Source organism: Diadema antillarum, unplaced genomic scaffold (genome assembly GCF_040938485.1).
Source record: "Diadema antillarum isolate AM-2024a unplaced genomic scaffold, OU_Dant_1.0 seq00000508_RagTag, whole genome shotgun sequence".
NCBI lineage: Eukaryota > Metazoa > Echinodermata > Echinoidea > Diadematoida > Diadematidae > Diadema > Diadema antillarum.
The window spans coordinates 397,940-425,496 of record NW_027271463.1 but is presented as its reverse complement, the minus strand read 5'-3'; the positions used below and the strand labels follow the sequence as shown (position 1 = coordinate 425,496).

Here is a 27,557-nt window from a genome sequence, read left to right as displayed (position 1 = left end):
CAACTTTGTGGATGATGTTTGACACATTGTGGGAGCCGGGTGCCTTTGAATGTTTCTATACAGACAAATGGCGCTATATAATCAATTATATGCTGTTTCATCATCATCATCATCATCATCATCATCATCATCATTGGCATCATCATCATCATATATTGTTGTACACATGTGACATCACCAGCTGTAGTAGTCTTCCCATCCAACAGTGACTGAGCAGAAACTCCAAATTTATAACTTTTAAATGGATTGTCTGATTTTCCTCACTCTTGCTGATGTCTTCTATCAATATTGCTGCATTCACTCATTTAATCCACATGTCTATGAAGGTGAACTTGTCCTTTGGCATCGTGATTCACTGAAAGTCTGCAGTATTGTATCATATTGTAAGTTGCAATTATACCATGAGCTCTACTGCTGCTTTTTTTTTTGCAACAATCTTAAATGCACACGAATGATATTGGTTGCTTGTTGATAGGGGGCCTATGCCTTCCATTATTTCAATTTTCATAAAACGATATAAGTGCGTCTCCGAATTTAGAAACTGGCTCCTGATCCTCGGCATTCTTCATCAGTTGTTACCCAGTGCACTCACGCACTCAATTTTCATACAAATCAGTCAATGTGTTAGCGCTAGATTAAATTTTGGAACTTATACAAACAATACGATATGTTGTAATTTTTTGAATATATGATATAATAGACAGATCCTAATGAATGCAATGACTCGACGAAAAGACGGGCCATGCGATGAATAGTGATTCATGGACGATAGCTCAATGTTCCGTCTCTCCACCCTCCCCCCCCCCCCCCCCCCTGCAATTACTGGTCTAATGACGGTCTAATGACCAATTATCAATTTGCAATAAATTCAAGGACTATAGACTAGTTGTTTATGGTGACAATGGGAGGTTTCATGATATAACAGCTTATAACGATGGAATCATGGATCATCTTTGTTACGACAGTGCTGACATAATGATTAAACGGCTGGATAGTACGACTATTAGTGTGGAAGAAAGCTTGGGAACACCAACACAAGCTAGCAGTACCCAACAACAACAACAATAGATTTCAGTACATTACTCTCCCATGGCCCACTACTGCATGCACTGTGTGTTCGACAGTACAGTGCAAGTAGTGTGCACATGCGCGCAGCGCGCAGCGGCAGACCCTACTTGCAAATATGGCGACGAGACGAATACCTCTGTCGTCATTTTTGCCAAGTAGCAGCAGTCAAAGTGAACCTAATCGTGAACTGTTTGAGGCATGCAGGAACGGTGATTTAACTAGAGTGAAGAAGTTTGTTTCTCCGACCAATGTGAATGCAAGAGATACCTCTGGGAGAAAGAGTTCTCCCTTACATTTTGCCGCAGGTATGACATATTGTTTTGACGATCTGTTTCTTGTTCAGCACAAAGATTACTAACGTTAGTATTACCATAGTCGCACGTATTGAAAATCGTGTTATATGTTATGCCCTTGCCAATGGGCGTGCGACCAAGTTGTAGTTGCACAACTAAGTTAGCAACTTCCACATTGATTATAGTTGGGTGTCCAACACATCGACACCCTAATACTAATGTTTTTCTATCAATAAAGTTTTACTCACATGTCAGTTCGGGAAACCCACTCACAAGGGGGGCCCCTCCTTATAAGTAACCCGTCCCCCTTATAAGTAGAGTAGTTCTAACCCCGTCCCCTTTATAAGTAACCCCCGGGGCACCCCTTATAAGGAGTCTCCACGCTTTTTTGCAATGCAACGCGAAAATGAAAGGACTGCGGCAATTCGCTTGATTATGTCCATAAAGCTTCACAAGTTTCCTAGTTACTCACGAAATTTGAGCAAAATCGGTTTGAGGCATCATATCTAAAATCATGGATTTAAATGCGATGTCAAACGACCCATGCGAATGCTGAAATGCGAGCGATTACTGGCGTGAGTGTCGCCAGGCGCGGCGGCGCGGCAATGCTTGAGTGCAGACGTGGCGACTGAGTACGAATGTCTCCGTACTCAGTCGCCACGTCTGCACTCAAGCATTGCCGCGCCGCCGCGCCTGGCGACACTCACGCCAGTAATCGCTCGCATTTCAGCATTCGCATGGGTCGTTTGACATCGCATTTAAATCCATGATTTTAGATATGATGCCTCAAACCGATTTTGCTCAAATTTCGTGAGTAACTAGGAAACTTGTGAAGCTTTATGGACATAATCAAGCGAATTGCCGCAGTCCTTTCATTTTCGCGTTGCATTGCAAAAAAGCGTGGAGACTCCTTATAAGGGGTGCCCTGGGGGTTACTTATAAGGGGGACGGGGTTACTTATAAGGGGGACGAGTTACTTATAAGGAGGGGCCCCCCTTGTGAGTGGGTTTCCCGAACTGATGTATGATGTAAAGAAAATACTCTGAATTCACCAGCGCGCATTGAAAATGTGATTTGCGGTAAATCTACACACGCGCTCCAACTTCCAAATCCAAGATCTATTCTTACTGCGACCACCAGCCCCATACACATATAGCGTAAATGGGGCTGCGGACTGTAGCATTTAGGATCGTGACTAGGTAGTATCCTGCCCAAATATCAACTTTAAATCGACAAATTTATTCAATTTGAAGAGTTACCAGTGCGATGTTGAAGTATTGACAACAGCAGTCCGGGAAACCCGCTCATGAGGACCGCTCCCGCGTACGAGGACTGCCCTGACTCATGAGGACCGCCCCCACGCCTCATGAGGCCCGGGGGGGAACGCCTCATGAGGCCCCCTATTCACTTCTATTCATCTCACATCTGACGTATAAATTGTCGCAACTTTGCACGGTGATTTTTTGTTACACACACATGTCCACTATCCATGATGAAAAGAAGAAAAAATCCTATCCGTTTTTTTTTTTCAAAAATCGAGTTTTAATCAACCGATGCAGAGCGCCCATCAAAACACGTGTGTGCGTGGGGGCGGTCCTCATGAGGCGGGGCAGTCCTCGTACGCGGGAGCGGTCCTCATGAGCGGGTTTCCCGGACTGACAGGGTTCGTGCAACGTTTGGTTCTGTCAATAGTCCCTTTCTGTTCGAATTGATGATGTAATGTGACTCGGTCGAGAGAAAGCTGGGAAAGCTACACTGAATTGACGGCCAGTGCATGCGCACACAGACATCTTATCCAGTCAAAGGATTAGAAATTTGTGCGCATGCGCTGGCCGTCAATTTAGTGTGGCTCTCCCAGGTTTCTCTCGACCGAGTCACATTAAGTCATCAATTCGAACAGAAAGGGTCTATTGACAGAACCAAACGTTGCACGAACCCTGTTGTCAATACTTCAGCTTTACTGGTAAGTCTTCAAATTGAATAAATTTTTCGATTTAAAGTTAATATTTGGGCGGGATACTACCTAGTCACGATCCTGAATGCTACAGTCCGCAGCCCCATTACGCTATGCGTATGGGGCTGCTGGTCGCAGTTATCCAAGATCTAACGTTACTCGTTAGGCTGAAGATAATTGCTTTGAATGCGTGGGTTTGACCCGCTCAGTTGCACCGTATTTTGAAACCAACACCCCTTCCCTCTATTGACAATACACTTGAACAGCACTATTTCTCTTTTCTTTGGAAATTTGTAGCATTACCCATAGATAGTTTTGTAAGTAAGATTTCAATGGCATCAGTACGGACAATAGAGACAACATACATGTAAAAGTTTGGAGTAAAACCACCAGTTTTCGGACACTTGGGCCTGAATTCACAAAGGTGGTAAATTTACAAATGAAACCATGGTTTAAACCATGGGCAAAAACCATGGAACGCCAAGTGTCGCATGGAATATTTCGTTACGAAATCAGTCATGCCGTCGATGAAATGATTATTTTGTAACTAAATGACAACATATTGTAACTAAAAATAAATGCACATTTCATCCACGAAATGATAATTTAGTTAACGAAACGGTTGTTTTGTCGACGAAACGACCAATTTCGTAACTCCCTTCACTTTAGAATTCAAATGGGTCAATCCACTGCACTGTTAGCAACACTACACCACAACCCTCATCCAGTTGCTGAACAGACTTTGATGAAAAGCTTTGTAGAAGAAGAAATAGCGATCTGGGATTTAAATTTGGCACTAGGCCTAATGCAGTTTGTAGTGTTATTTTCTTCTTATCTGTTCTTTGTTTGCTTCCATTTGCCTTTCACCAAATTTTACGGCATGCCAAGTATCTGTTTGGAAGACTTACATTTCTCACCAAGTTGCACTTTCATTCAGGTTTTGGCAGGAAGGATGTGGTAGAGTTTTTACTGCAGAATGGTGCCAACGTTCACTCCCGTGACGACGGTGGACTGATACCACTCCACAATGCCTGCTCCTTTGGTCACGCTGAGGTGGTCGTACTCCTCCTCAGAAACGGGGCTGACGCTAATGCCAGAGACAACTGGAACTATACTCCACTTCATGAGGCGGCCATCAAAGGCAAAATTGATGTTTGTATAGGTGAGTACATCACATTGAAAGACAGTGACGAAACCTGCTTTACTAAAGCAGATGCTTGCAAATTCTGAGAAGCAAAAAGCATGCCCACATCTTTGCCAGATCTTTTGAAGATGCTAAAACAAGAATGATGGTAGTGTCCTATTTATCAGTTTTCAGGGTTTAAGATAGCCATCATGTTTTTGACTCTCATACAATCATTTAATAGGGAACAAAAAAGAAAGCTGATCTCTCACTACTGTTCAGATAAACATTACATCAATTTCATGCCATGTCAATTGTGATGTCAGTTGTACATGATTTAAAGTGAGATTGTGTATTACTGTAGTTGTGTTAATGCATCAGATTTCATGGTCAAACTGCTACAATCCCACCTGTTGTTATTGGTGTTGTGTTTTTTGCAGTGTTACTACAAAATGGTGCTGACTCACATATACGCAATACAGATGGCAAAACCCCCCTTGATTTAGCTGATCCTCCTGCCAGGTCAGTACTCACAGGAGAGTACAAGAAAGATGAACTGCTGGAAGCATCGCGAAGTGGCAATGAAGAGAAGTTGATGTCCCTCCTTACACCGTTAAATGTAAACTGCCATGCCAGTGATGGGAGAAGGGTATGTCTGAATTTTGTTTATGATGATATGATACTCGTATTATGATACAAGTAAAATGAGTGTTTCTTGATGTGTGTTGCTTGCACTACATTTACTGTATGTACAGATGTTCTCCCTTTAAACTCAGCTAGAATTCATGAAGGTACTTTAAAACCTGTGGATTATATGTAAATTTACAGTGAGTAAATGGGCTCAACGAATCAGGTGAACAAGCAGACATCCAATAATGCATGCATGTGGACATGTGCATATTGATGTGCAAGATACACCTATTTTGTGCTAGTTTTAGTCAATGGACTGAATTTAAGCCACAGATGTGATTGAGACTTCCTTTGTGAATTCAGGCCAGTTAGTTTGTTTTTATTTTGTTGTGCTTTTCTGAAAAACAAAATAATTGCTCTATGAGCAGGTACAACAGTATCCGTCAGCACAAACTTGTTTTATTTTCCATAGATGCTCATGAATGGTAAGACCAAAGTTTCATTTCTTTCAGATTTTCTCAACCTGTGCTGTCCCATTTTGGGGATATTTCTTCTGCTTCTTCCTCTTCTTCTTTTTCTTCTTTTCTCAAGGGGGGGGGGGGGGGGGGGGGATAGGGGGTAGAGTTGTTTGTTTTAGTCTGGTCAGAGTACATGTATTTCATGAAGACACACACTCCTGACATACACCTTTGTACATTCATACCCATTTGACACACAGTGTCTGTCTCTCTTACATACATACTCATAAGAAATTGATGAATTGATTGATGAAAAGATGTGATGTTTATCGGGCACAACAGGAAAGTATATAATCCAGGTTCGGAGAGGATGGATACATGCATATCCCAAACCAACTCATAGCAGAGGAGAGAGACAAGGGTAAAACATCTGTGTGGTATGAGAAGTCAGATTCTAAAGTTGTGTATGTGCATCAAATGTCACACCATAATTTTTCTCATATTTTTTTTTTTTTTCAGTCCACACCGTTACACCTCGCCGCTGGCTACAATCGTATCTCCATCGTCCAGATGCTCCTCCAGCAGGGTGCTGACGTGCATGCTAAAGACAAAGGGTTAGTGTGTTCTGACCTTGTTCGAATATGATATGTGCAAGTTGATGCCTGGCCTCACAGAAGCATTTTGTAGTGATTTGCTTCCCCATTTAACCAATCAATAATTTTGAGCCGTGGCTTAGAAGATAAGCGCCGGTACGTTCTAGCTATATGTGTACATTTTTACAAATGATATTGGGATTCCATGTCAATCGGTTAGCGAGGTATCAACCCAAGTACAATGTAAATGCACGCCTGCACATGTGTTGCATATCACAATCATTCAAGACATATTTTGGAAAAAAAATATTGATATTGTAATCGTTTGATTGAAAGAATTGGGTGATCGGCTAGTCTACTTCAAGTTATTATATTTTTTTTTATACTCTTTAAAATTTACATTTTGACCCCAATGAATAAAAATCGGAGTGACAAATATTTCTAATATTTTGCACATGATATGTCTCAAGTACATTCTACAAATATAGCAAATATAATACTCGGGGTAATGGTACAATGGTTTTGGATGTTGCACATCCAAGAAAAGCTACATATCAAAAGATGAGGTGCATGTATATTGTACATGCCCATTGTGTCATGGTTTCTTTTCCTACATTTCACATTAGAGAATCATCCCCCCCCCCCTCCGATTAGGGTTAATCTGTTACATACAACCATATTATTGTGCTATTTGGGGGACCAACCAAAAGACAAAAAGCTAGTACAAGCGCAAATACGTCCATAGTCTAAACAGTTCCTAACATCATGGCCAGATCAGATTTAAAGTGGAGATGCTATAATTTCTGGCATTGCCTATACTGTGATTACCCATATCCTACACTGTGAAGATCAGTGCTGGTATCACCACATGTGTACTTGTACCCCTTGATTTGCTATTATCATCATGTGAAATGAACAGATTTGCAAATACTTTGTAAGAGAGAAAGAAAAAATGATTGTGGTGAGCTGAAAGAATAATACATGTACAATATGTCTTTGTATGCTTCTAGACAGGATCCCATACTATATTTACATGCTATCACACTGTATCTATCACTATTTGCTATCTATGGAGAGGTTGGAAAGCGTAGAAGGAATTGTTCACTACATTAGTTTTAGTAGTATTAAAGCAGTGTATGTGGTACAGACTTTCACTCAGAATATCGGCTCCAGTCATCACTGGAGTTCTTAGCAGTTGGTTCACATGTGTCAGGAAGTCTGTGCAAATGACAGTATGGGTGTGTATGTATGCACAGGCTGATCATTAATATAATGTCTACATGTATATCCCACGAGTATCGAGTGCTTTGTATTGGCACACTCGTTTCAGATCATTGGTGATCAATCAGCAATTGTGTGTTCTCACGTCATTCCTCTATTGTAAGGTTGCCGACAACACAATTACCCATTGTTCCTGCATTGAGCATCAAGCATCTTTTAAAGATGGGCCCCAACTAGATACACCAGTAACACAATAAACTCTGTATGGTTGTACATGGGATAGGGGGCTACAGTACACTCTTCCTTTTTGTTCATTTATCTTTGTGTGCTTTCACTGTACAATTTTGTCAGCATATCATGTTTGATAAAAAAGCCTATTAACGACTTAATGTTCATCACTCACCAGCGTATAAGAAAACAAACACAGGAAAAACGAGACAGAAGCATAAACCATATATTTTTGTGTCTATTCGTGAAAAACATATCAATTTCAGTTGTAGTGTAAATATATTTTTTCCATATGTATCTCATAAAACAGAACTCAATTACATGTCTTGTATGCAGATGAAATGCTATTGCATTTAATTGATGGTGAACTCTTTGATTATCTTGTTTGATTTCAGTGGCCTGGTGCCCCTACACAATGCTTGCTCCTACGGCCACTTCGAAGTGACACAGCTGTTAATCAAGCATGGTGCTAGCGTCAATGCAGTGGACCTGTGGCAGTTCAGCCCCCTGCATGAGGCGGCTTCAAAATCAAGGTGAGTCATGCTGTTGCACGCTGACAGTAGAGGCTCATCAAAATTCTTTTTATTTTTTATTTTTTCATTTACATGAGGCATGATAGATAGAACTAGAAGGAGGTTATGGCACAGAAATTTCACTACGATTTTGTTTTTACCACGAAACCACTGTATATTGCAGACTGTGAAGTATATTTGAATTTCTGTGAAAGGATGTCGATCAAAGATTACAGTCATCCACGAAGCCTCACACTATCATGAGGAGTCAGGAATAGCGCTACATGATTTTATAAATTTGACACTGTACAATCGCTTAAACGCACACAACTTTATTGCAGGTATTAAGGAGACTACAATGGCTTGCCGTAATGTGTAGGGAGAATCTTGCAGTCCACTTAATTTTTTTTTTGTTCTGTTTTTAGCACTCAATGATTAAGAAACATTTGTATGGTATATGATGTGCAGATAGACCTTTTCTCAGCCAAGACATTTAGGGTCATCAACTTTTGTGATTATTTATTGTGAGAACATGAACAAGCATCTTCCAAAGATCATGTTTAAATGTGATGCTCAACTCTATAACCATCTTTTTCCATTCCTCCCCTAATGTTACTTTGCATGCTCATTAGCCTGTATCTCTCACATAAAATATAAAAAAAAACCCTAGTTAATTTCTCAACCTTGGTCTCTCAAACATTGGTACTGGCGTATGTTTGACTGTCAGTCTCTCTGTCACTGCTGTTGTGTCTTTGCAGAGTGGAGGTGTGCTCCTATTTATTAAGCCAAGGTGCCGATCCCTTCCTCATGAACTGCCACTCCAAGAGCGCCGTTGATGCAGCCCCAACAAGAGAACTGAAGGATGCTCTTCAGTGTGAGTTCAACGAGTATTCTTTTTGATGTACAGTCAACCTTGCTTAAAGTGGACTTCGCATAAGTCAAATAATCGCCTAAGTTGAAGGTCTTTTCAAGTCCTCTTCTCTTTATATTCTGTTATTATTGATTCCTGATTAGTCAAATTCTACAAGTCAAAGCTATTTCTTCAGTCCAAATAGATGCGACTTAAGCGAGGTTGACTGTGGACCCAGATGGGCTTTGTCACCATTCTCTCATCTCATGCAGAAATACATTTTAATCTTTTTTGGGTTTTTTTTTTTTGGTTTTTTTTGGCCACTTGACCATGTTGTCATAAGCCTAGAGAGTGCTTATGATGTCCTTACGACATGAAATGCCTGCTCTTGCTGGGTGTTACCTTTACATGTATTGCTGCATGGGTGCCCTGAAATAGATTTAGGACTGCTCTTTACTCTTCATGAAACCATGAAATGTACAGTCCCACTTCTGTGACCCGGCCATGTTGGGGGACCAGCGCCTGTTTGGATAAGTGATTCTTCTAGAAATGAAAAAAACAACGTTTGTGTACATCACATGTACCTGCAGATCCAGTGGTAGCTTACACCACAACTGTGGTGTAATCTATGCTAACTACTTTCAATTATAGTGCGTTATTTACAGAAATTGAAGCATTCTAATGTAAAATGTAGAAAAGTTGTTTCTGTTGGTAATATTATAGGCAAATCTTAAGAGTTTCATAGAAATTTTTTGTAATTTTGAAATCACTATCGTCAGGATGTCTTCACTGCATGAAGACATCCTGACGATAGAGAGAGAAGTCTGGATAAGAGATGGCCAGATAATCAAGCTTGGACTTTATCATGCCACTCTGGGTTCGGTGTGTGTGTGTTCCCTCATATCCATGATTTCCTACTGGGATCTGAATTATTTAAGTAATCAGTCAGATCTTGATTCACTGTTTTAAGGACTCAAAATTAAGACTGATTCACCAAATTAAAGCTTTATTTAGTATGTGTGAATAAATTGAAAAAGCATCAGAATGTTATATAGCTATGATAGTATTTGTATTTGTATTGTAGCCAATTATGTCTTGGTTTGATGCAGCTTAAAGTCTTCAATTTAAGAAAAAGATTGTTGCATACTATCAAACTGGCAGCAGTGGCTACATGTTGGCGGTGTGGTATTTACACATGAAAATAAATGAATGCATCCTTTGCAATGACAATTTGATTACATTTTGATAAGTCTATCACATATGAGTAGTATATCCCATACACTCTTTTCACTCAAACAAAAAGTTAGCCCCAGAAATATGATGGGTACATTTGTTTGTGATTCCTATGATTTGCAATGACACAAATGACACAGTGACGCAGCTCTGTCAGAGTTTTGCAGTGTGTATGTCGTGCGTAGTCCATAGTATATGAGTCTACTCTAAGCAGCTGTTCCAAATTTCAAGGTGTCACAAATTGTGAATATAGTGTGTCATCGTGCCCAAATAACACATTATACAAAACTTTACTTGTACATAATACAAGTTGTACAATGTTCATTTGTTGTGTGAACAGGAAACTAAATGTGCAGTTTCCCAAGTGGTGTAGAGAAAAGTGGATATCAGTGTTGCCCTTACCTCATTCTTGTATCACGTATCTGTTCTCTCGTTTTGTTTTGTTTCTGATAATGATGTGGAAAACAGATGAGTTCCGCGGCCATCAGGTCCTGGAAGCCTGTCGACAGGCCGACCTCCAGAAGGTCAAGAAACAACTCTCAGCAGACGTGGTCAACTTCAAGCACCCTCACACCATGGACACACCCCTTGTGAGTATGGTAGCTGACATGGCTTCACCCCATACAAGCCACATGTTAAAGCCCTACTCCATTCCATGTTCCACTTGACTGCTCTAGATAAACTTGAATTATACAAGCCCAATTTTGATTTTCTTTCCTTCAAAATCTGGCATGGAATGATAAAAATATGGAACTGTTAGTTTCGCCTGTTGTAAAAGATTAGTGATAATAGATTTAAGCAAATTTGTTAAATGAGGTAATGATGTCATCACCTCACAAGTCTGCCATTGGCCTGCATGAGGATGTTTTTCATTATTTTTAAAGGAAATCATGAAGCCAGTTTTGCATCTTTCAATTCAGATTATTGTTCTTTTTTTATTCATTATGCAAATAGGGCTAGAGTGTTGAAGAGGTCATAAGAGCTGGATTATAGACCAAAAGTATGATTACCATGGTATTATTAAACATATGAGCCAATTGGGGAGATGTTTCGGGAAGACATTGTCACCCAATCTAATACTGTATACGCTATAATTTTCGCGTACATAAATTTTCGCGAATTGCCGCTGTCACACATTTTCGCGAGTGGTTAAATTCGCGATTGGGGGACCAGAGAAAATATGAAGTGGCAAAGAAAGTGTGAATTTTCATCTTACTAGCAAATAAGAATGATACTAGCTATGCGCTGCATGAAAAAAACTTACCAAACTCTGCGAAATAGTAAGTTAGAATTCAACATTTTTGAAGTGGTTAAGTCCATCGCGCTAGATTTCTGACGAGTGGTACGAGGGGTACGAGTAAATTCAACGGCAACCAGCTGGAGCGTACGATCGAAGCCCCCGCCCCTAAAATTGACATGTAGCGGCATGCAAACGCAAGAGCTAGTGCTAATACGGTACATGTAATCCAAGGGTGACACGCCGCGCGTTTGTAACATTGTGGCGCAATGGATTGGCTCTCTACAGTATTCGTATTAAAGTAGACATGGACGTATGGTCTGTTCGGTAAGCCTTGACATGGTATACTAGTACTGAAATGTTCGTATCATCAAGGCAAGGGATTCATTTTGGAAGGTAATATTTTCGCGCGTTGTTAATTTCGCGAATAGCTCTGATTCGCGAAATTCGCGAAAATAAAACCCCCGCGAAATATATAGCGTATACAGTATGCTATATGATTTCATATATGAACTGCTTTTCAGGGCATTGTCAATATTATTTGCCCCACGGGATCTCAACTCCATGCTATGACCTGAGGAGCTTACTTTGAGGGTCATGGCATGGAGTTGAGATCCCTCTCGGGAATTATATCAACAATGCCCCTAATAGAAGTAGTCCATATTTGTATATACATGGAATGAAATGAAATATATCTTAGTTGGTCGATCGCGATTGCACTAGCCAATTCACACACTATCATATTGTAAACAAATTTTGTGTGCTGTCATACATGTTTTCATTGTGATTTCATGTTACAAGGGTCACCTCTCGTGCTAATGAAGCTAAGCATTTACAGTACATGTCCATGTGGACTTCTACAAACCAAAGGGGGTAGGTTTGTGGTACAAACTTGTATTTATGTATGTGGTTGTGGCCCAAGAGATAAGGTCCACTGAAGTTCAGATTGTGTTAACTCTCCCATTCTTTGCCAGTCTTTTCAAAGAGCAATTTGTGATGTCTCCTTTTTTTTCCCATATGCCTGTTATACAGCATTGTGCCTCCTCATCTGTGTTTCCCAAGCGTCGGCAGGTCGTCGACCACCTCATCAGAAAGGGAGCCAATCTTCTGGATAAGAACAGCGAGTACGCAACAGCTGCTCTCCTCTTTCATTCTGATGTGGAGATTGATCTACTTTTAACCCACATATATATCGTCACCAGTTTGATGTGATTTGTCATATTAAAGCGAAATTCCATCCTGGTATTATGTTGCTTTGAGTGAAAATGGAGAAATGAAGGACGTAGATAATGAAAATTTGGGGAAGCTATCAGACACACATGCACAAAAAGTTTTGAACTGTAAAAGTGTAGAGTAAGACAAATGGACAATTCTGTGTGATGTAGGTGTTGAGTAGCTTTCCATTTGGCATGAATAAAAAATATATAATTTTTTTTTCCCGAAAGATTTTTTCTTCACGCCTGTGTATGGAATGTAATAAGATTAATTTATGTGTCCTTCTGAGAGTATAAGTTCTAAGTTTTCTAGTCTCTTTCCACATATATATGATGTGATGTTTAACTCTATTCATAATAAGCTTCATAGTCTGTAGCTAGATTCCTTTGCTCATCTCTCCAGAATGTTTAAAATGTCAGCTACTAGGTAATCTAAATCATAAAAGAGGCAGCCTTTTCTATATTGCACCTCCCATATTCATTGTTATGTGAACAATTTGCTGTAGTTTCAGACAGGAGTGAATCTTACTGTTCTAAAGATAGTGGTGAGTCACAGCTGTGTCGCACCTAAAATGAATCAATGGTCAGTAAATCACGAAACAGGTCTTGTAATTCTGTGACACATTGTATCGCCACCTTATAGCTATTGTAAACTAGTAGTGAATCACAGCTTTGTTAGACCTGAAATAACTTTATTGTCAGTCGGACATGAAACAAGGTTACAACCAAAAGAGCACACTGTAATGGGGAGCTTGTCTGTATGTTTCCGATCGAGTTATCAGTATTACCTCCTTTTGATTTTTCTGTGCAGTGGCTTGAGTCCTTTGCATGTGGCAACCAGTAAGTCCCACCTCGACGTCATGGAAATCCTGCTCAAGCATGAAGCCAAGGTAGGTGTGGCACAAATGGCATGTCCATGCTGAGCACATCATCTCTTGCATGCTCCTCATAATTCCTGCATGTGATGTTCTGTACCCTCACTCATGAGATCAGTGCTCACATAGATGAAGGGTTTCAGTGCACAACATTTTGATGAAGGGATCTGTTGATATACCAGTAAGGTTGCAGTTTGTAACTCACACATGAGATATGTCTTCTACGAAAAACATCCTCCTTTCCGGCACTAGTATGTGATTTTGCTGAGAATAAAAGTAATAATTGCATCTCATTATAAGTTGTTATTGTAAAAGCAACACCATATTATTGCCCTACGAAATCATGTCAATATGAAGGTGATTTAGCTATGTAATTCAGAGCTTGTCTCCAGGAGAAAAACAGTTACAGTGGCTATTCTAGTGTTTGTCTTTGCATCATCAGGAAGAGAATTAAGGAAAGTAAAGAACACAATTAAGAGAATTAAAGAACACGGGTGCTAAACCTCTTGTCAAATATGGATCAGAACTGCCAGCTAGAATGTATTTGACCATATTAATTGTGATTTTTCTTCATAAAAATTACATTTTAAATGATATTTTGGTGATTTTTTTTTTCTGTTTTAGCATGTTTACTATAGGCAATATTCCTCATCATCAATGTATGTTTTACGCCTGTAAAAGATGCATTTTTTCTTGTTTTTTTGTTTTGTTTTGTTAATGTGCATCACTTTGTGCTATTATCAACAGAAAATGGCAACCCTGCAAGTGTAACAAAGAGCTGCACTGTCTCTAGCCCCCTTCCTGTCATTGCTTTTGATTCTTCAATTTCCATGTCCTCCCTCAGGTGAATTCCACAGACAACTTGGGTCAGACCCCCCTCCACCACGCTGCCAGGGATGACCTGTCGGAGGCCTGCAAGCTCCTCCTCTCCTATGGGGCTGATACGGGGGCCATGTGCAGGCAGGGACTGACGCCCAGCCAGCTGGCATCTGACGGCATCCAGAAAATACTCCAGGGTAAGTTGCGTCAACCTGCCTATCTCTCACTGCTGTCTCTCCTGAATATCCATTTTGTAGAGTCAAGCATTTAACTTCTGAGTGTGTGTGTCCATGCGTGTTGTGTGCATTTGAAGAGTTTGATTGCAGAAGGAGTTAACTCCATTCTTGCTAAGTTGAGATGATTGTGATTAAAGCTGCTAAAAAAAAAACAAACATAGAAAGTGATCAGAAAATATCGGATATTTTTAGTCACAACTTCAAGAATATTTCTTGTTAATGTCCCAAATGAAATATCACTTGAAAGGTTTTGTTTTGCTCTACCTGATGAGGGACTTGCTTTAGAGTGCTTACAAATGGTACTTATCCTGTTTTCCTATCAAATTCTTCAAAGCGTAAATTTTGATTTAATGTCAAATTATAATGCTGGTCTTTCCTTGTACAAGCACTTCCTATAACTTCTGAAACACTGGCATAGTTTGCTGAACAGGTGCATTTGGTCACAGATCACGTTACAAATTTGTTGCAAGTGGATGTTCGTATATAGGGGTCTACAGTGTTCTGTCGTGAGTGAGTGAAAATTTTTCGATGTTAATTAAATGAAAGAAATGACACAGCGCCAAGTTAGAATATTGGTAGTCCTTGAAAAATATGTGTTAGAGTATTTCTCACCTCATTTCATCTTTGAAAGACAACTTGAATTGCAATTCATGGTAGAAGAGATAGAGAGACAGAAAAAAAGAATGGATAAACAAGACCATATGTGCAAAAGAAAAGAAAAGTTGTTGAAGCAGGTGTTACATGTTCTGTATGACTGTAAATTGTATTGCAAGTGTTAGTTAAATGGTATGTGGCTACTGCTGACCCCCCGTGATGTATTGCCATGGATTGATCTACAGTGTGTATGTTTTGGTATTAATTTTCCAAACATCATATATAAGAATATTGAGAAGGATAGAAGTATAAGAACTTCATATATCCTCCAGTAATCAATTCTCTCTCCCACCATCAATTTGTTTGTCATCAGCTGAAGACCAAAGGTTGTCAGTGACAGACGACACCATGCAATTTCTGGAGGCCGCAAAAGCTGGAGATTTAGACACCATGAAGGTAAGGAGTATACTGTTAATGTATCAATGCCCACGCAAAATAATGTTTGTTATTTGTTGTATAAAATGATGAAGTGAATCCTTGCTCAAAAAAAAATATATATATATATCAAACAGGCATTTTGAAATCCACAACAGCCATTTTGGCAAGTAAACAAAAACAACGAAAGCTCACTCAGTCAGCATGGCAACATGAACGTGCTAATGACCTATCATACTTTACTTATGACCGGTCATAAGCAAAAATATGCGTTTGGCCAAATAATTGCCTGGTCATGTGTGTGCTCTCATCCAAGCATTCAATTAGGATCTGCTTCATCGTTTTGTAATGGGGAATACCGCTCAACAGTCGTAAGCTCTTTGTAGTCATCATGACCTTTTTTGTGTATCATATTTGGGACCTTTTATAGGCATGTCCGTCAGGTTTAGCATTGGTCACACTGTTTAAACTGTCAGGCCTGAAGTAAGGCAACTGTGGAGGTAGCAAGGAGACAAAATATCATGTCCAGAAGATGCAAAATGTGTATATGAGCCCATTAGTGTGTGAACAGTACTATTAATTCAATTGTTTATTTAGATATTTACTGTTTATTCATGCTGATTCCGTGTAGATTTAGTTTTTTTTTGGTAACTTTTTCAATTATCTTTTTCAATTATGTACTCCTTCAGCCATTTATCTAACTACTCATTCACCATGCACAAAGCAGTGCAGATTGTGCATGACTTTAGTTTTGTGTTTTGTGTTGTATGTGTGTATATATATATGTGTGTGTGTGGGGGGGGGGGGTAAGTGTTTGTGTATGGAAGTGTGTGTGCTTTCCATGTTTGCCTTCTCTTTTCATGTTTTCCATGTTTGCCATGATGGAAATACCTTTTAATCTCTTTTCACTCTCATTCTCTGTTTATCCCCCTGCATCTGTGCTGCATCCTGACAGGCGATGGTGGAAACCAGCAAACACTTGGTCAACTGCTGCGACAAGGAGGGCAGGCACTCCACCCCTCTGCACTTCGCCGCCGGCTACAACCGGGTGGCCGTAGTGGAGTACCTGCTGACCAACGGAGCGTACGTTCATGCCAAGGACAAAGGGTAAAGCTTTTTCCCATACCGTTCTGCTCACTGTCATCACGCCAGTTTCTTTGAGAGACGCGGTAGTGTTGGGATTCATGTGAGGCCCGATTCATTCAGTGCCCACCGGGGTACAATCGAAAACCATAATTAGCACTGGTCAGCGAGTGTGTGCATCGAAGCGTACACTCGTCGATAACTTTTGATTCCAGTTGAGATTATCAGCTGTGTGTGTGCCCATTTTATGGTGTGATTAAATTTTATCACTTACCTGTGTCGTTCTATTCCTGATGGGATTCTTTCTTCAAGGCTATGGTCTATGTACCAGTGATGTAATTGTCGTGATTTCTTTAGATGTCCAGATTAAATAATATCCAAGTTTTTTTTCAACTCTCAGACAGATGTATTCCTAGATATGAAGACATTCTCTTTACTTAGTTGTCATATGGAAGAACTATGTCTTATGCATCTTGTTCATGAAATGTTTTTGTGATTATAGTGCTTTTGTTTTCCTTTCTTTTAATTTAGCATGAGTAGAAGAGATGTAGATGTTTTGTTTAAAGAGCTCTTTAGTCAGGTTACAGCATCATTTGTATGTAAGTGTACTGGTAGTGTTAGGTTGTCAATGATTTCTTTTGTAGTTATAATGTCAGAGATATTATATCAATGATGATTGCTTCTGTAATGAAAACGCTCATTTCCAGAAGACATGTGAGGATTCACAGTGAGCAGTGCTGTTTAGTATGGTACTCACCAAGCCTGTATGAGCGCATCTTTTTGTCTCTGTCTTTCCCACAGTGGTCTGGTTCCTCTCCACAATGCCTGCTCCTTTGGCCACTACGAGGTGACCGAACTGCTCCTCAAACGGGGCGCACTGGTCAATGCGGCAGACCTGTGGAAGTTCACGCCGCTCCACGAGGCGGCAGCAAAGGGGAAATACGACATATGCAAGCTGCTCCTTCAGGTGTGCTTTCCCTGGTCTGATCTCATTTGTGCCACTTTTGTTTTTTGTTTTACATAATGCAGAGCTTCTATTGAGTTAGCCTGATGGCTATACAAATGCATTGGGTTTTAGTAATAATAGCCGAACTTGTACAATGTCGGTTTGCCATTTGAAACATCTTTGAATTTTGTATGACAACTGCTCACATTGCTCCAATTTTCGTGGAAAAATTTTCCCGAGATTGCAATAGCATTTGCTTCAAATAGTTGGATGAATAAGAATTTGTATCCCTGGTTTCCTTGTGCTAGACTTAGAATTCCCAATTATTGCTCAAGTATTTCAGAGCTTTACATGGTTTTGTTAATCACTGTCCCCTTGAATGAAATTTGTGATTTCATGTTCTCAGTATATGATATCAGGTAACCTTAATTATTGGTGTACACACACTGTGGAGAATCACATATACTGAAAATATGACTGTAACTGTTGAAGTGTGATTTTTTTTCCCCTTTCATATCTAAAAATAATTATTTAGTGTGCAGTTTTAACATGAGCCTGTGGATTCCATGACAATTTTGTTGTAGACAAAGCCAAAAAATTGAGCAAACCTGAACACCATACCCCTCAAAACATGCCCTTTCTCTCTCTCTCTCTCTCAGCATGGGGCTGATGTGAACAAGAAGAATCGTGATGGCCATACCCCACTGAACCTTGTGAAGGACGGAGATCAAGACATCCAAGACCTCCTGAGGGGCGAAGCCGCCCTCCTTGATGCTGCCAAGAAGGGCTGCCTGGCCAGGGTGCAGAAGCTGGTCACACCCGACAACATCAATTGTCGCGACTCGCAGGGCAGGAACTCCACACCCTTGCACCTAGCCGGTAATCATCCAGTCATTGATGTTGTGTGGATTTTGGTGATGGGATAGTGATATTGATAATCATTGAGGAATTTAACATTGATTAATTTACAGATGCCTCTTATACCGTTCACAAGAAATATCCCATCTCACATTTTCTTGATAGCAACATGTCCTTTAAAGGCACTGTACAGTACTGGTTGAGGTGAGGATTCAGCTTGTAACGTTTTGCAAGATAATTAGAAACCACTCTATGAAATGTTAAAGAGCCTACAATTCTAAGTGGAATCAAAAGTTTATTTGATGAAAATCGGTTTTGAAATGACTGAGATATCTAAAAACAAGTAAAACAAAGAGATCCTAATAAAAGTCGTGGCCTATCAATTTTATTAGGATCACTTTTTGGATATCTTAGCCATTTCAAGGCCAATTTTTATCAAATAAACGTTGAATCTTTCTTGAAATTACATGCTTTTTCATATTGCATAAGAGGTTTCTCATTATCTCACCAAAAATGTTTTAAACCTGAATCTTCACCTCAACCAGCACTGTACAGTCTCTAAGATCCAGAACAAAGGAAAACAAACTATTCCAAAAACCTACCTTGTGTGCCTCTATACCATGCAGATGAGGTGTTTGGTCTGAAAGATATAATTGACCTTCACTGACAGCTTTTTTACATGCAGCAAAAAGTCTTGATTCTCTTGTTTTTGTATCATGCTGAGTTTTTTTGCTGTCTTTCCCTTTGATGCAACCCACTGAACTGCCATGTTGTTCCACCTTCTTGCATCCAGCTGGCTACAACAATGTGGAGGTGGCAGAATACCTCCTTGAACACGGTGCTGACGTCAACGCCAGAGACAAGGGCGGTCTCATTCCTCTCCACAATGCGTCCTCCTATGGAGTAAGTTGACCACGTCCCTGCTTCTTCCATACCTAGCATTTTAGGGAAATGTTTCTTCCAAGTCTTCAGCATAATAAATTATTTGATATCCACACCAATTGTCCTTATCAGCATGTATGTGAGAAGCTCGGTGAGATAGTGCACCATACAAGACATACGGTATAATTGCAGATTGAAAGACTGGTGATAGCAGCCGCCTGATATCTTTACAATTATTTGCAGATTTGAATGTATATTAATGATTTATACATTGTATTACCACTGCAAGCAGTGGAACAATTTCTTTGGAAATGTTCAGTTTTAGTGTGAAAAAACCTCGTATCAGCAATTACGATGTGCATGTGATGCAAATCTTACACCTTTTTTTTATTTTGATTACTTTAAACATTGAAATTTTCATTGTGTGGAAATGTTTGCACATTTAATGCAACATGAAAATAGTGTAAAAATGTAAGTGAGTGAAATTTATTTTGCTTGTACACATATGATAATATCAAAGAGTTCATATCCTTGATATGTAGGTAGGTTTATTGTAGGGATATAACTGTTATGTTATTTGTAGTTTTCTTCACATTTGCTAGTCTTGTAGCATTAGTGAATGTGCTGTCATAATGCAGACTGGTTACCCTGTGCAGTCGGACATGCTATGTGGCAGAGGGTAGCTGTTTGAAGTACTTGCTCAGTTGTCATGACCGTCCGCAAAATGAAAATCACATGAAATTCATCATACCCAGCAGAATACAAAAAAAAAAAAAATGATAAACTTGCATAAAAATGTCTGCGTTTACATTACCACTCATGTCCTCCTTAATTTGCAGCATCTGGACATAGCTGCCTTACTCATCAAACACAAGACGTGTGTTAATGCCGTAGACAGGTGGAATTTCACACCCCTTCATGAAGCAGCTCAGAAAGGCAGAACGCAACTTTGTGCCCTACTTGTAAGTCTTCAGTGTCATAGTTCTGTGTTTGTTTGTGATAGATGCAGCAATTCACAGTCATGCAATGAGTGTAATTTACTGTTTTAGAACATTGAAGAGATGTTTCCAATTCGCATCTGCTGTGAAGGGGGTTACCATGTGCATAATAAGTGTTTTTTGGTGTGCTCCCTTTGCAAAGAGAATGCTGTAATTTGTCCAGACTACTATCGCTTTTCTTTGTCCATTAGGCATAATTTTGTATTAAGAGATGTGTCATTCTATAATATGCGTTCAGTTCTTTAAATATGAGTAGAAAACGAGAGCAATGAAAAGTATTAACTACTGTCTATCTTATGGATAGAATGACAGTTAATGTACAGAGATAGATCATCGTTTATCAATGTTGTGTCAGACAGTGAAGTGAAGAGCACATTTCTTACACCAGCTGAGCAGCATAACAGCTTCATACAGTTGTCCTAATGTTCTCTAAAATATTTACAGGCATGAGTATTCTGTCCCTAACATGAGGGACAGGGAGTGCAAATGTAGGATTATCTTCAGCATATACAGTGTGTATACTCACAATGAAATCCCATACTTTTCTTTTATTAGCTTGCTCATGGTGCTGACCCAACGATGAAGAACCAAGAAGGGCAGACGCCCCTTGACCTCGCGACAGCTGATGATGTCCGCTCCCTCTTAGTGGATGCGCTTCCTCCGACAGCCATAAGGTCTCCATCATCAATCCCAGCACCGACGACCACTCCCACCACGCCCAACCCTCAGACTCTTAACCCAGGCATTAGGACTGCCGGTATGGGTGTCAGTGCACCGCCCACCACCAACTTCAGACCTGCCTCGGCGCCGGTCGTGGGGAGCACCAACGTGGGTGCCAGCAGTGGACTCAACATGCTGGGAGGTGTCGGCAGCGGGCTGAGCACCACTGTGGGTGGAGCCAACAGTGGCATGGGCAAAGCGGTAGTGGGAACCATTGGCGGTGCCGGGATGGTGGGTGCCGTGGGGCAGTCGCTGCCCGCAGACAGCGTGATGAAGTTTGAGCGAGGGGCGGTGGAGGGGAACAACCCCATGGACATCAGTGTGGGAGCCTTCCTCAGCAACCTCCAGCTTGATCACTTGAGGGATATATTTGAGAAGGAGCAGGTGAGTACAGAGTTCAAAAATTATAAAGCTGAAGTGACCACCATTTCTGCATGGAATGAGCTAAGTTGCAACAAGTAAGCCAAGCTTTTCATAGCATAGATCATGTTTGACATGAGGTTTTGCCGAATCCATGCCTGGGTCTTCCTGAAATCTGCAGGACAAGGTAGGGCACAATAGAAACTAGAAGAAGTAGTTGATGGATTGCCAACCAACAGATCATGCGATGCAGGTAACTGCATGAAGATTTTCAAAATGCCCGATCTTTCAGCAACTATGATGCCACCCTTTAAACTTCTCTCGGTAAAGTCTCTTAATGATCATGAAGCATAATTTGAATGAAAACCTGAGTAAAAGGATTACTCTTCCCTGAGAAATCAGCTTGTGAGTTACTACGGTAGTGCATAACCTTGTGTATTGTATCTTGTATACTGATTTCAACTATAGCTGTGAGATGGGTCACTGAAGACTCTGCAACCAGTTTCCTTGTCACAGACGAAAGTGAATACACTGTAAGTGCGTCTATCACGCAAGTACCAGGGTACTAGAATGTATTTCATGGAGGTTGCTATACAAGCAACCAGATGGAAGACTATTCATCGTCATGGTTTTGCCAATGTCTCCGTCCTTAGATAACCATGGATGTCTTGGTGGAGATGGGCCATGAGGAGCTGAAGGAGATAGGCATCAATGCCTTTGGACACCGTCACAAGATCATCAAGGGGGTGGAGAGACTCCTTGGAGGACAGAGTGGGGCCAATCTTCACCTCGCCATCCACACCAATCATCAGGGATCCACCCTCATTGACATGCTTCCAGAAACCAAAGAATATCAGTCTGTGGCCGATGAGGTACTATGATTATTTCTCTGTTGTTGTTGTTGTTGTTGTTGTTGTTGTTGTTGTTGTTATTATTAACCTCATTGCATTATCAAATTGGTGCTGTCATAAATGTTTGTTATTGTTGGAGGTTTTTTTTCGGGGGGGGGGGGACTTGGGTTTAGAGGTAGGCACGTAGTAAACTCACATCCAATTCATGGCCTATTACTGCTGTTTCCAAAGGCCGTTTATAAGAGCAAGGATGCTCTGTAAAAACACCGTCATTTAAAAAAAAAAAAAATCTGGTTTTGAATCAGAGATGTATCAGTTGCAAAGAAATTGGTTTTAAAATGCAAAAAACTTGTAGGAGCAATGTGAGTGAGCCAGATTAGCTTTACTTAGCCATAATATTGGATGTGTATGTGGTACCTTCTTGGGGGGGGGGGGGGGGGAATGGCAATGTTGATACAGCTTATTTCATGTATGCCCACAATGTATCATGCAGTGGAACCAAGGACACCAAATGTGACCGTGCATCACAAAACCAACAAAAAGTCGCACGCCTTGATTTTACGTGAGAACTTGAAAAAGGTGAAACTGGTCAACTAAGGCAATCTTGAGTTTTTTATGTTTCCTGAAAGAGCTATTCTTCTGCATTATTCCTAACTTTTGGATCATAAAATGAATGGGAAAGTGTGTTTTCCGAAGTTTTTCTGTGACCCTCTTTTGTAAAGTAGTGAGATAAGGTGTGTCTTAGAAGCCCCTTTTTCATTTCTTGAAAATCCTTTGCACACTCTTCACTTTCAACTCTAATAACTTTGGAAAAGATAATACTACTGCTTTGAAAGTTGACAATAAGCATGGACAGAATGTGTTAATAGAGCATGCATGCTCCATTTCAGCTTAATCTGATAATCCCTTAATTATTGTTGCTCCAGTGGTTTACATCCTGTTTTTGTCCCATTCATCACACAGCTAGCACGGTCTGGTAAAGATTAAGAGCTTGAATAGAGACCCTGTACTTCAGAGCCTCTTTTCTCAGTTCATACTTTTCAAGAGTGTGTGCTTTCTTTCCAATATTTAGATGGTTAGCAGAGTCCATTTGTAATGAGTTATATATCATGTCAAAGCTTAGAGTCTGCTATTTCAGAATCTGCCCTTAACTAAAAATCCATGTCTGGCGACTTTTTGTTGGTTTTGTGATGCAGGGTCACAAATACCCATTATAAATGGTAATGGCACTCAGCTGCTCGTTTCAGAGCTCAGATCACCTTCATTTCAGGATGCCACATCAACCCTTCCTTTGTCTATGTTTTCCACCCCAAAGATGCAGAATACAATACGTGAGCACAGGGACAATGGCCAGGCTGGGGGCATATTCAACCGCTACAACATCATCAAGATTCAGAAGGTGCGCAACAAGAAGCTGTGGGACCGCTACGAGCACCGGCGGAAGGAGGTCTCCGAGGAGAACCACAACCATGACAACGAGAGGATGCTGTTCCACGGTAAGCATTAGTCTCTATGCAAATTAGTTCATTGTCCTATGTCAGCACATCCCAAATTACCTTCTGATTACCTGTAAGTGGCAATATTTGTGATGCCGTGCTATTGTGTAGCAGGATGTCTTGTCCACAGGAAAAGGGGATGTGAATGTTACTGAATGTTACTGCAAGTGGTCTCAATGTTTGTGAGATGACTCTAAACCTATGAGGCAATGACCTCCCCCTTGTATTGCATCATACGACAGAAGAAGAAAAATAGATTAAAGGCATAATTTACCATTTACAGATAAAACAAAAACCCAGCAGTAGTACTTCAGAATTGTTCCAAAATGTGAGTTAGGGAAAGAAACAACCAATGTAAAAAGTTGAACCAGTGTAATCGATGTTAAGTACTGTTAAATATACAAAATGTGAACAATAGTTATAATAAAAAATGTTTCCAGACTAAACCATCTACAGTTATGGTTTAATGAGAAAAATGGTGATATCTACTTATGTTTTAGGCTTTACTGCAAAAATTCTATATCATGGTAGGATGTTTTGTGATACAACTGACCTATACGTATGCATCAAAAGTGATATCTTGAACATTTTTTTTAAATCACTGCTCCCATAGGTAAACCTGACCTTTAATCTGTTTTTCTTCTGTGGCGTAATGTCACTGTGTGTGTCATGAAGCTGGTTAATCAGATGTGTTGACTTACCAAAATTACAATGAGCCAGGTAGTATGCAGTGGTGTGGCTGCAGTACAAGAAACTAAAATGAAAAAGGAACTGAGTCAAATCATCCTACTTGCAATCCTATAAGTGAAAGCATGTCATCAGCTTCAGGCGCTACAGTGTTACATGACATCCAATCTTGCTCTGTCATTTTCTGCAGGCTCACCCTTCATCAACGCCATCGTCAACAAAGGTTTTGACGAGCGACATGCCTACATTGGAGGCATGTTTGGTGCCGGCATCTACTTCGCCGAGGACTCGTCCAAGAGCAACCAGTACGTCTACGGCATCGGTGGGGGGACTGGGTGTCCATCGCACAAGGACAGGTCCTGTTACATCTGTCACAGGTGATTGATTGTGTCAATTTGTGCTATCCTGTTGATGGATCTACCTTCGTTGTCTTGTGGTCTGAAATCATGGCTGTGTTTGTGTGTGCCCAACCTTTAGTGTCCTAATTGTTCTTGTTGTGATAAGAGAATGCAAAGAGCTCCTTGATTTAGAAATTGTTTGTGCCATTTTAGTATTTCCCTGCTTGCTTTTAAAACTTAGTTGATTGTGATGTTATAAATGGTGACAGTCCTGGAAGTGTGTAGGGACATATTTTGGATAACCACTGTCATGAAAGATGAATACAAAAGCTGAAGCCATATGTGTTGTAGAAACATGGCAGAGGAAGACAAAAATAACACTCTGTTATGATTATCACTCTCAATGTCAATTTCTCGTCTTTTTGCCCCACCCACCCACTTAGACAACTGCTGTTCTGCCGGGTAACTCTTGGGAAGGCATTCCTGCAATTCTCTGCCATGAAGATGGCTCACGCCCCACCAGGTCATCACTCAGTCATCGGCAGGCCAAGCGTGGGAGGCTTGGCATATGCAGAATATGTCATCTACAGGGGAGAACAGGTAAACCAGTGTAGTGTGGTATTCCACTATTCACATTTTCTCTCCTTTTCTCTCATTTTCTTTCCTACAAGAGTATAATCTTTTATTCAACTAGTTTATTTCAGGAGTGGGAGGCTAAGTAAATGTCAGTGAAAATTCTTGTACAATGTATGTGGTCTTACAGGGGGACACAATAGAGTGTCTATGAAAATATTCACTGGTTGCTATTCTCATAATGGCACAATGAACGCATCATTTGCAAAACTGTCCTCCTACTTTCTACTCCCTCTTTCTCTTGGCAGGCGTTTCCGGAATACCTCATCACATTCCAGATTGTGAAGCCCGACAGCACAGACAAGTGAGCCCGCTTGAGTCTGGAACAGAGGAGTTGGATTAGACTCGTTCATCGAACTGAGAGGGGATCAGCTGCAATAAAGAGTTCCCACGAACTTTTCCCTCCCTTCCACCAATGTTGGGGATCATAAAACTGTGTTTGCTGGGAGGCCGGAGGGCAGACGTTTCCATCTTTTGAAGGTCAGGGCTCCATTGGCCATGAATCATTGCGATGAAATCCCACCTACACATGAGAGCCAGAAGCGGAGGGTGAGCGTAGTCGTGAGGCATTGGATTCTGAGGGTGACTTTCAAGAGTTCCCACCTGCGAGGTGCTCATAATGTGAATGACGTTAATTCGAGCGCTCTGCTGGTTGTACAGGGAGATCCTGCAACAGAAGCATCCTTTGCATTGTGGAACAACTTCAAACCAAGGATTGTTCCACTCAGTCGTGCCATCCACACCTAGTCATGCCATTGGACAACTGCCTCATTGGGAAGTTTGGGCCGGACATGTTCCATCTTGCCTGTAGAGACACTTAATCTGCCCTTATTGAGGAGTAGTAGTATTCATTGCCTTTCTGTACAGGAAATTAGTCGGTAAAGTTTGTTTGTATAATATATAACTCTGTCTGTGGTCCAGTGATTTAATCAAGGGGAATAATCATGAAGCTGCCACTAGTAGGGAAAGAAAATGATGTGAAGCTACCATTCAAGCAACTATAATGCAGTGTGTTCTGTTTCTTTACTGGTGTTGTGATTTTGTAACAATGTATTTGATGTCTGTTATCAATCACTTCCTTCCCCCACATTTTGTAACAATAGGGAGCTTTAGATTTGCGACGCAGACGTTGAGACACTGATTGCATTAGCTGTTCTCCGCTCTCCCGGTGTTGTGTTGCAAAGAAGCTGTAGATTACACGAGGACGCAGCCTATGTAAAGTACAATGGCGCTGCCACATGATCACTGCATCAAGTAGCTCTCTGCATCGTGAATTGAGTGGACGCAAAAATGGCCTAGAACGCTTAGTGAGAACTCGTACAACTTGAGATCAATTTTGATAGACAATTTTGCACATACGCAGAACAGGCTTTTTTTTCCTACTGAACGTCCACATCGCGAAAATCTAAAGCTCCCTACTCTTTACATCTGGTGCTATATCCAACTACCACTTTGACAAAACTTTCACCAGTCCAAAAAATCAGATCTTTTTAGCAGACAGGAAAGTAGAGCATTTCAGACATGGGAGTCAGGAGATGAAAGAAGAAATTATCCAAGCCAGAGGCAACGATACTAGAGAAACAGATATACCACATACACAAAGTCAGAGCATAATGGGAAATATAGTGATAGGCTATTTAGATGCTGGTAAATCAGCTCTGAAGGCATATGTGACAGACCAGCTCAAAACCCACAAAAAGTAGGCCAAGATGAATTTCCACTTTTCTACATAGTTTTAAAGAGTAAGCTCTAAGCTTTGAAATGACATATAACTTGTAGAAATGGGACCGTCCTGACCCATTCAAAAACTGAGGTAAATAAGAGAAAGCTAGGAGGTCTAGTTTTTATAGAAAAAGGAAAAAGATGGATTTAAAGAATAGGATCATTCAGACATGTTGTGAAAATGTATTCTCTTTCCCAGCGAAAGCAGTGCCTGTCCAAAAAAATATGATCCACATAAACTGCCAATATCTTGATTTTGGTTTATTTTCAACTGCAAAACTTTGTTAGAAGGTACAGAAAATAATTACTGTCCTAGGTATGAAAACTTAAAAATTTGAGTCAGTCAACCAAAATGACATATTTTGGTCCATTACAGAGAATACTAAACTGCGAATTTTTGTGAGTTTTGA

General features: G+C 40.5%; 1 protein-coding gene across 1 annotated transcript; it reads left to right on the top strand.

The window, feature by feature from the left end:
- The first annotated feature begins 1,183 nt into the window (after positions 1-1,183).
- On the top strand, positions 1,184-27,557 carry LOC139734066 (poly [ADP-ribose] polymerase tankyrase-2-like). Its single transcript, XM_071644881.1, has 22 exons — positions 1,184-1,373; positions 4,253-4,477; positions 4,879-5,087; positions 6,046-6,140; positions 7,964-8,101; positions 8,839-8,954; positions 10,632-10,753; positions 12,433-12,524; positions 13,426-13,504; positions 14,334-14,505; positions 15,512-15,594; positions 16,529-16,680; positions 17,458-17,623; positions 18,262-18,481; positions 19,254-19,363; positions 20,182-20,304; positions 20,896-21,444; positions 22,074-22,292; positions 23,587-23,767; positions 24,645-24,831; positions 25,236-25,392; positions 25,674-27,557. The coding sequence occupies exons 1-22, from the start codon at positions 1,184-1,186 to the stop codon at positions 25,731-25,733; spliced, it is 3,645 nt and encodes a 1,214-aa protein (XP_071500982.1). The 3' UTR covers positions 25,734-27,557.

Coding starts and splice junctions, on each gene's coding strand:
- LOC139734066 (XM_071644881.1), top strand. CDS start 1,184: ATGGCGACGAGACGAATACCTCTGTCGTCATTTTTGCCAAGTAGCAGC. Junction 8,955..10,631: donor ACTGAAGGATGCTCTTCAGT/GTGAGTTCAACG, acceptor TGTGGAAAACAG/ATGAGTTCCGCGGCCATCAG. Junction 18,482..19,253: donor CACACCCTTGCACCTAGCCG/GTAATCATCCAG, acceptor TCTTGCATCCAG/CTGGCTACAACAATGTGGAG.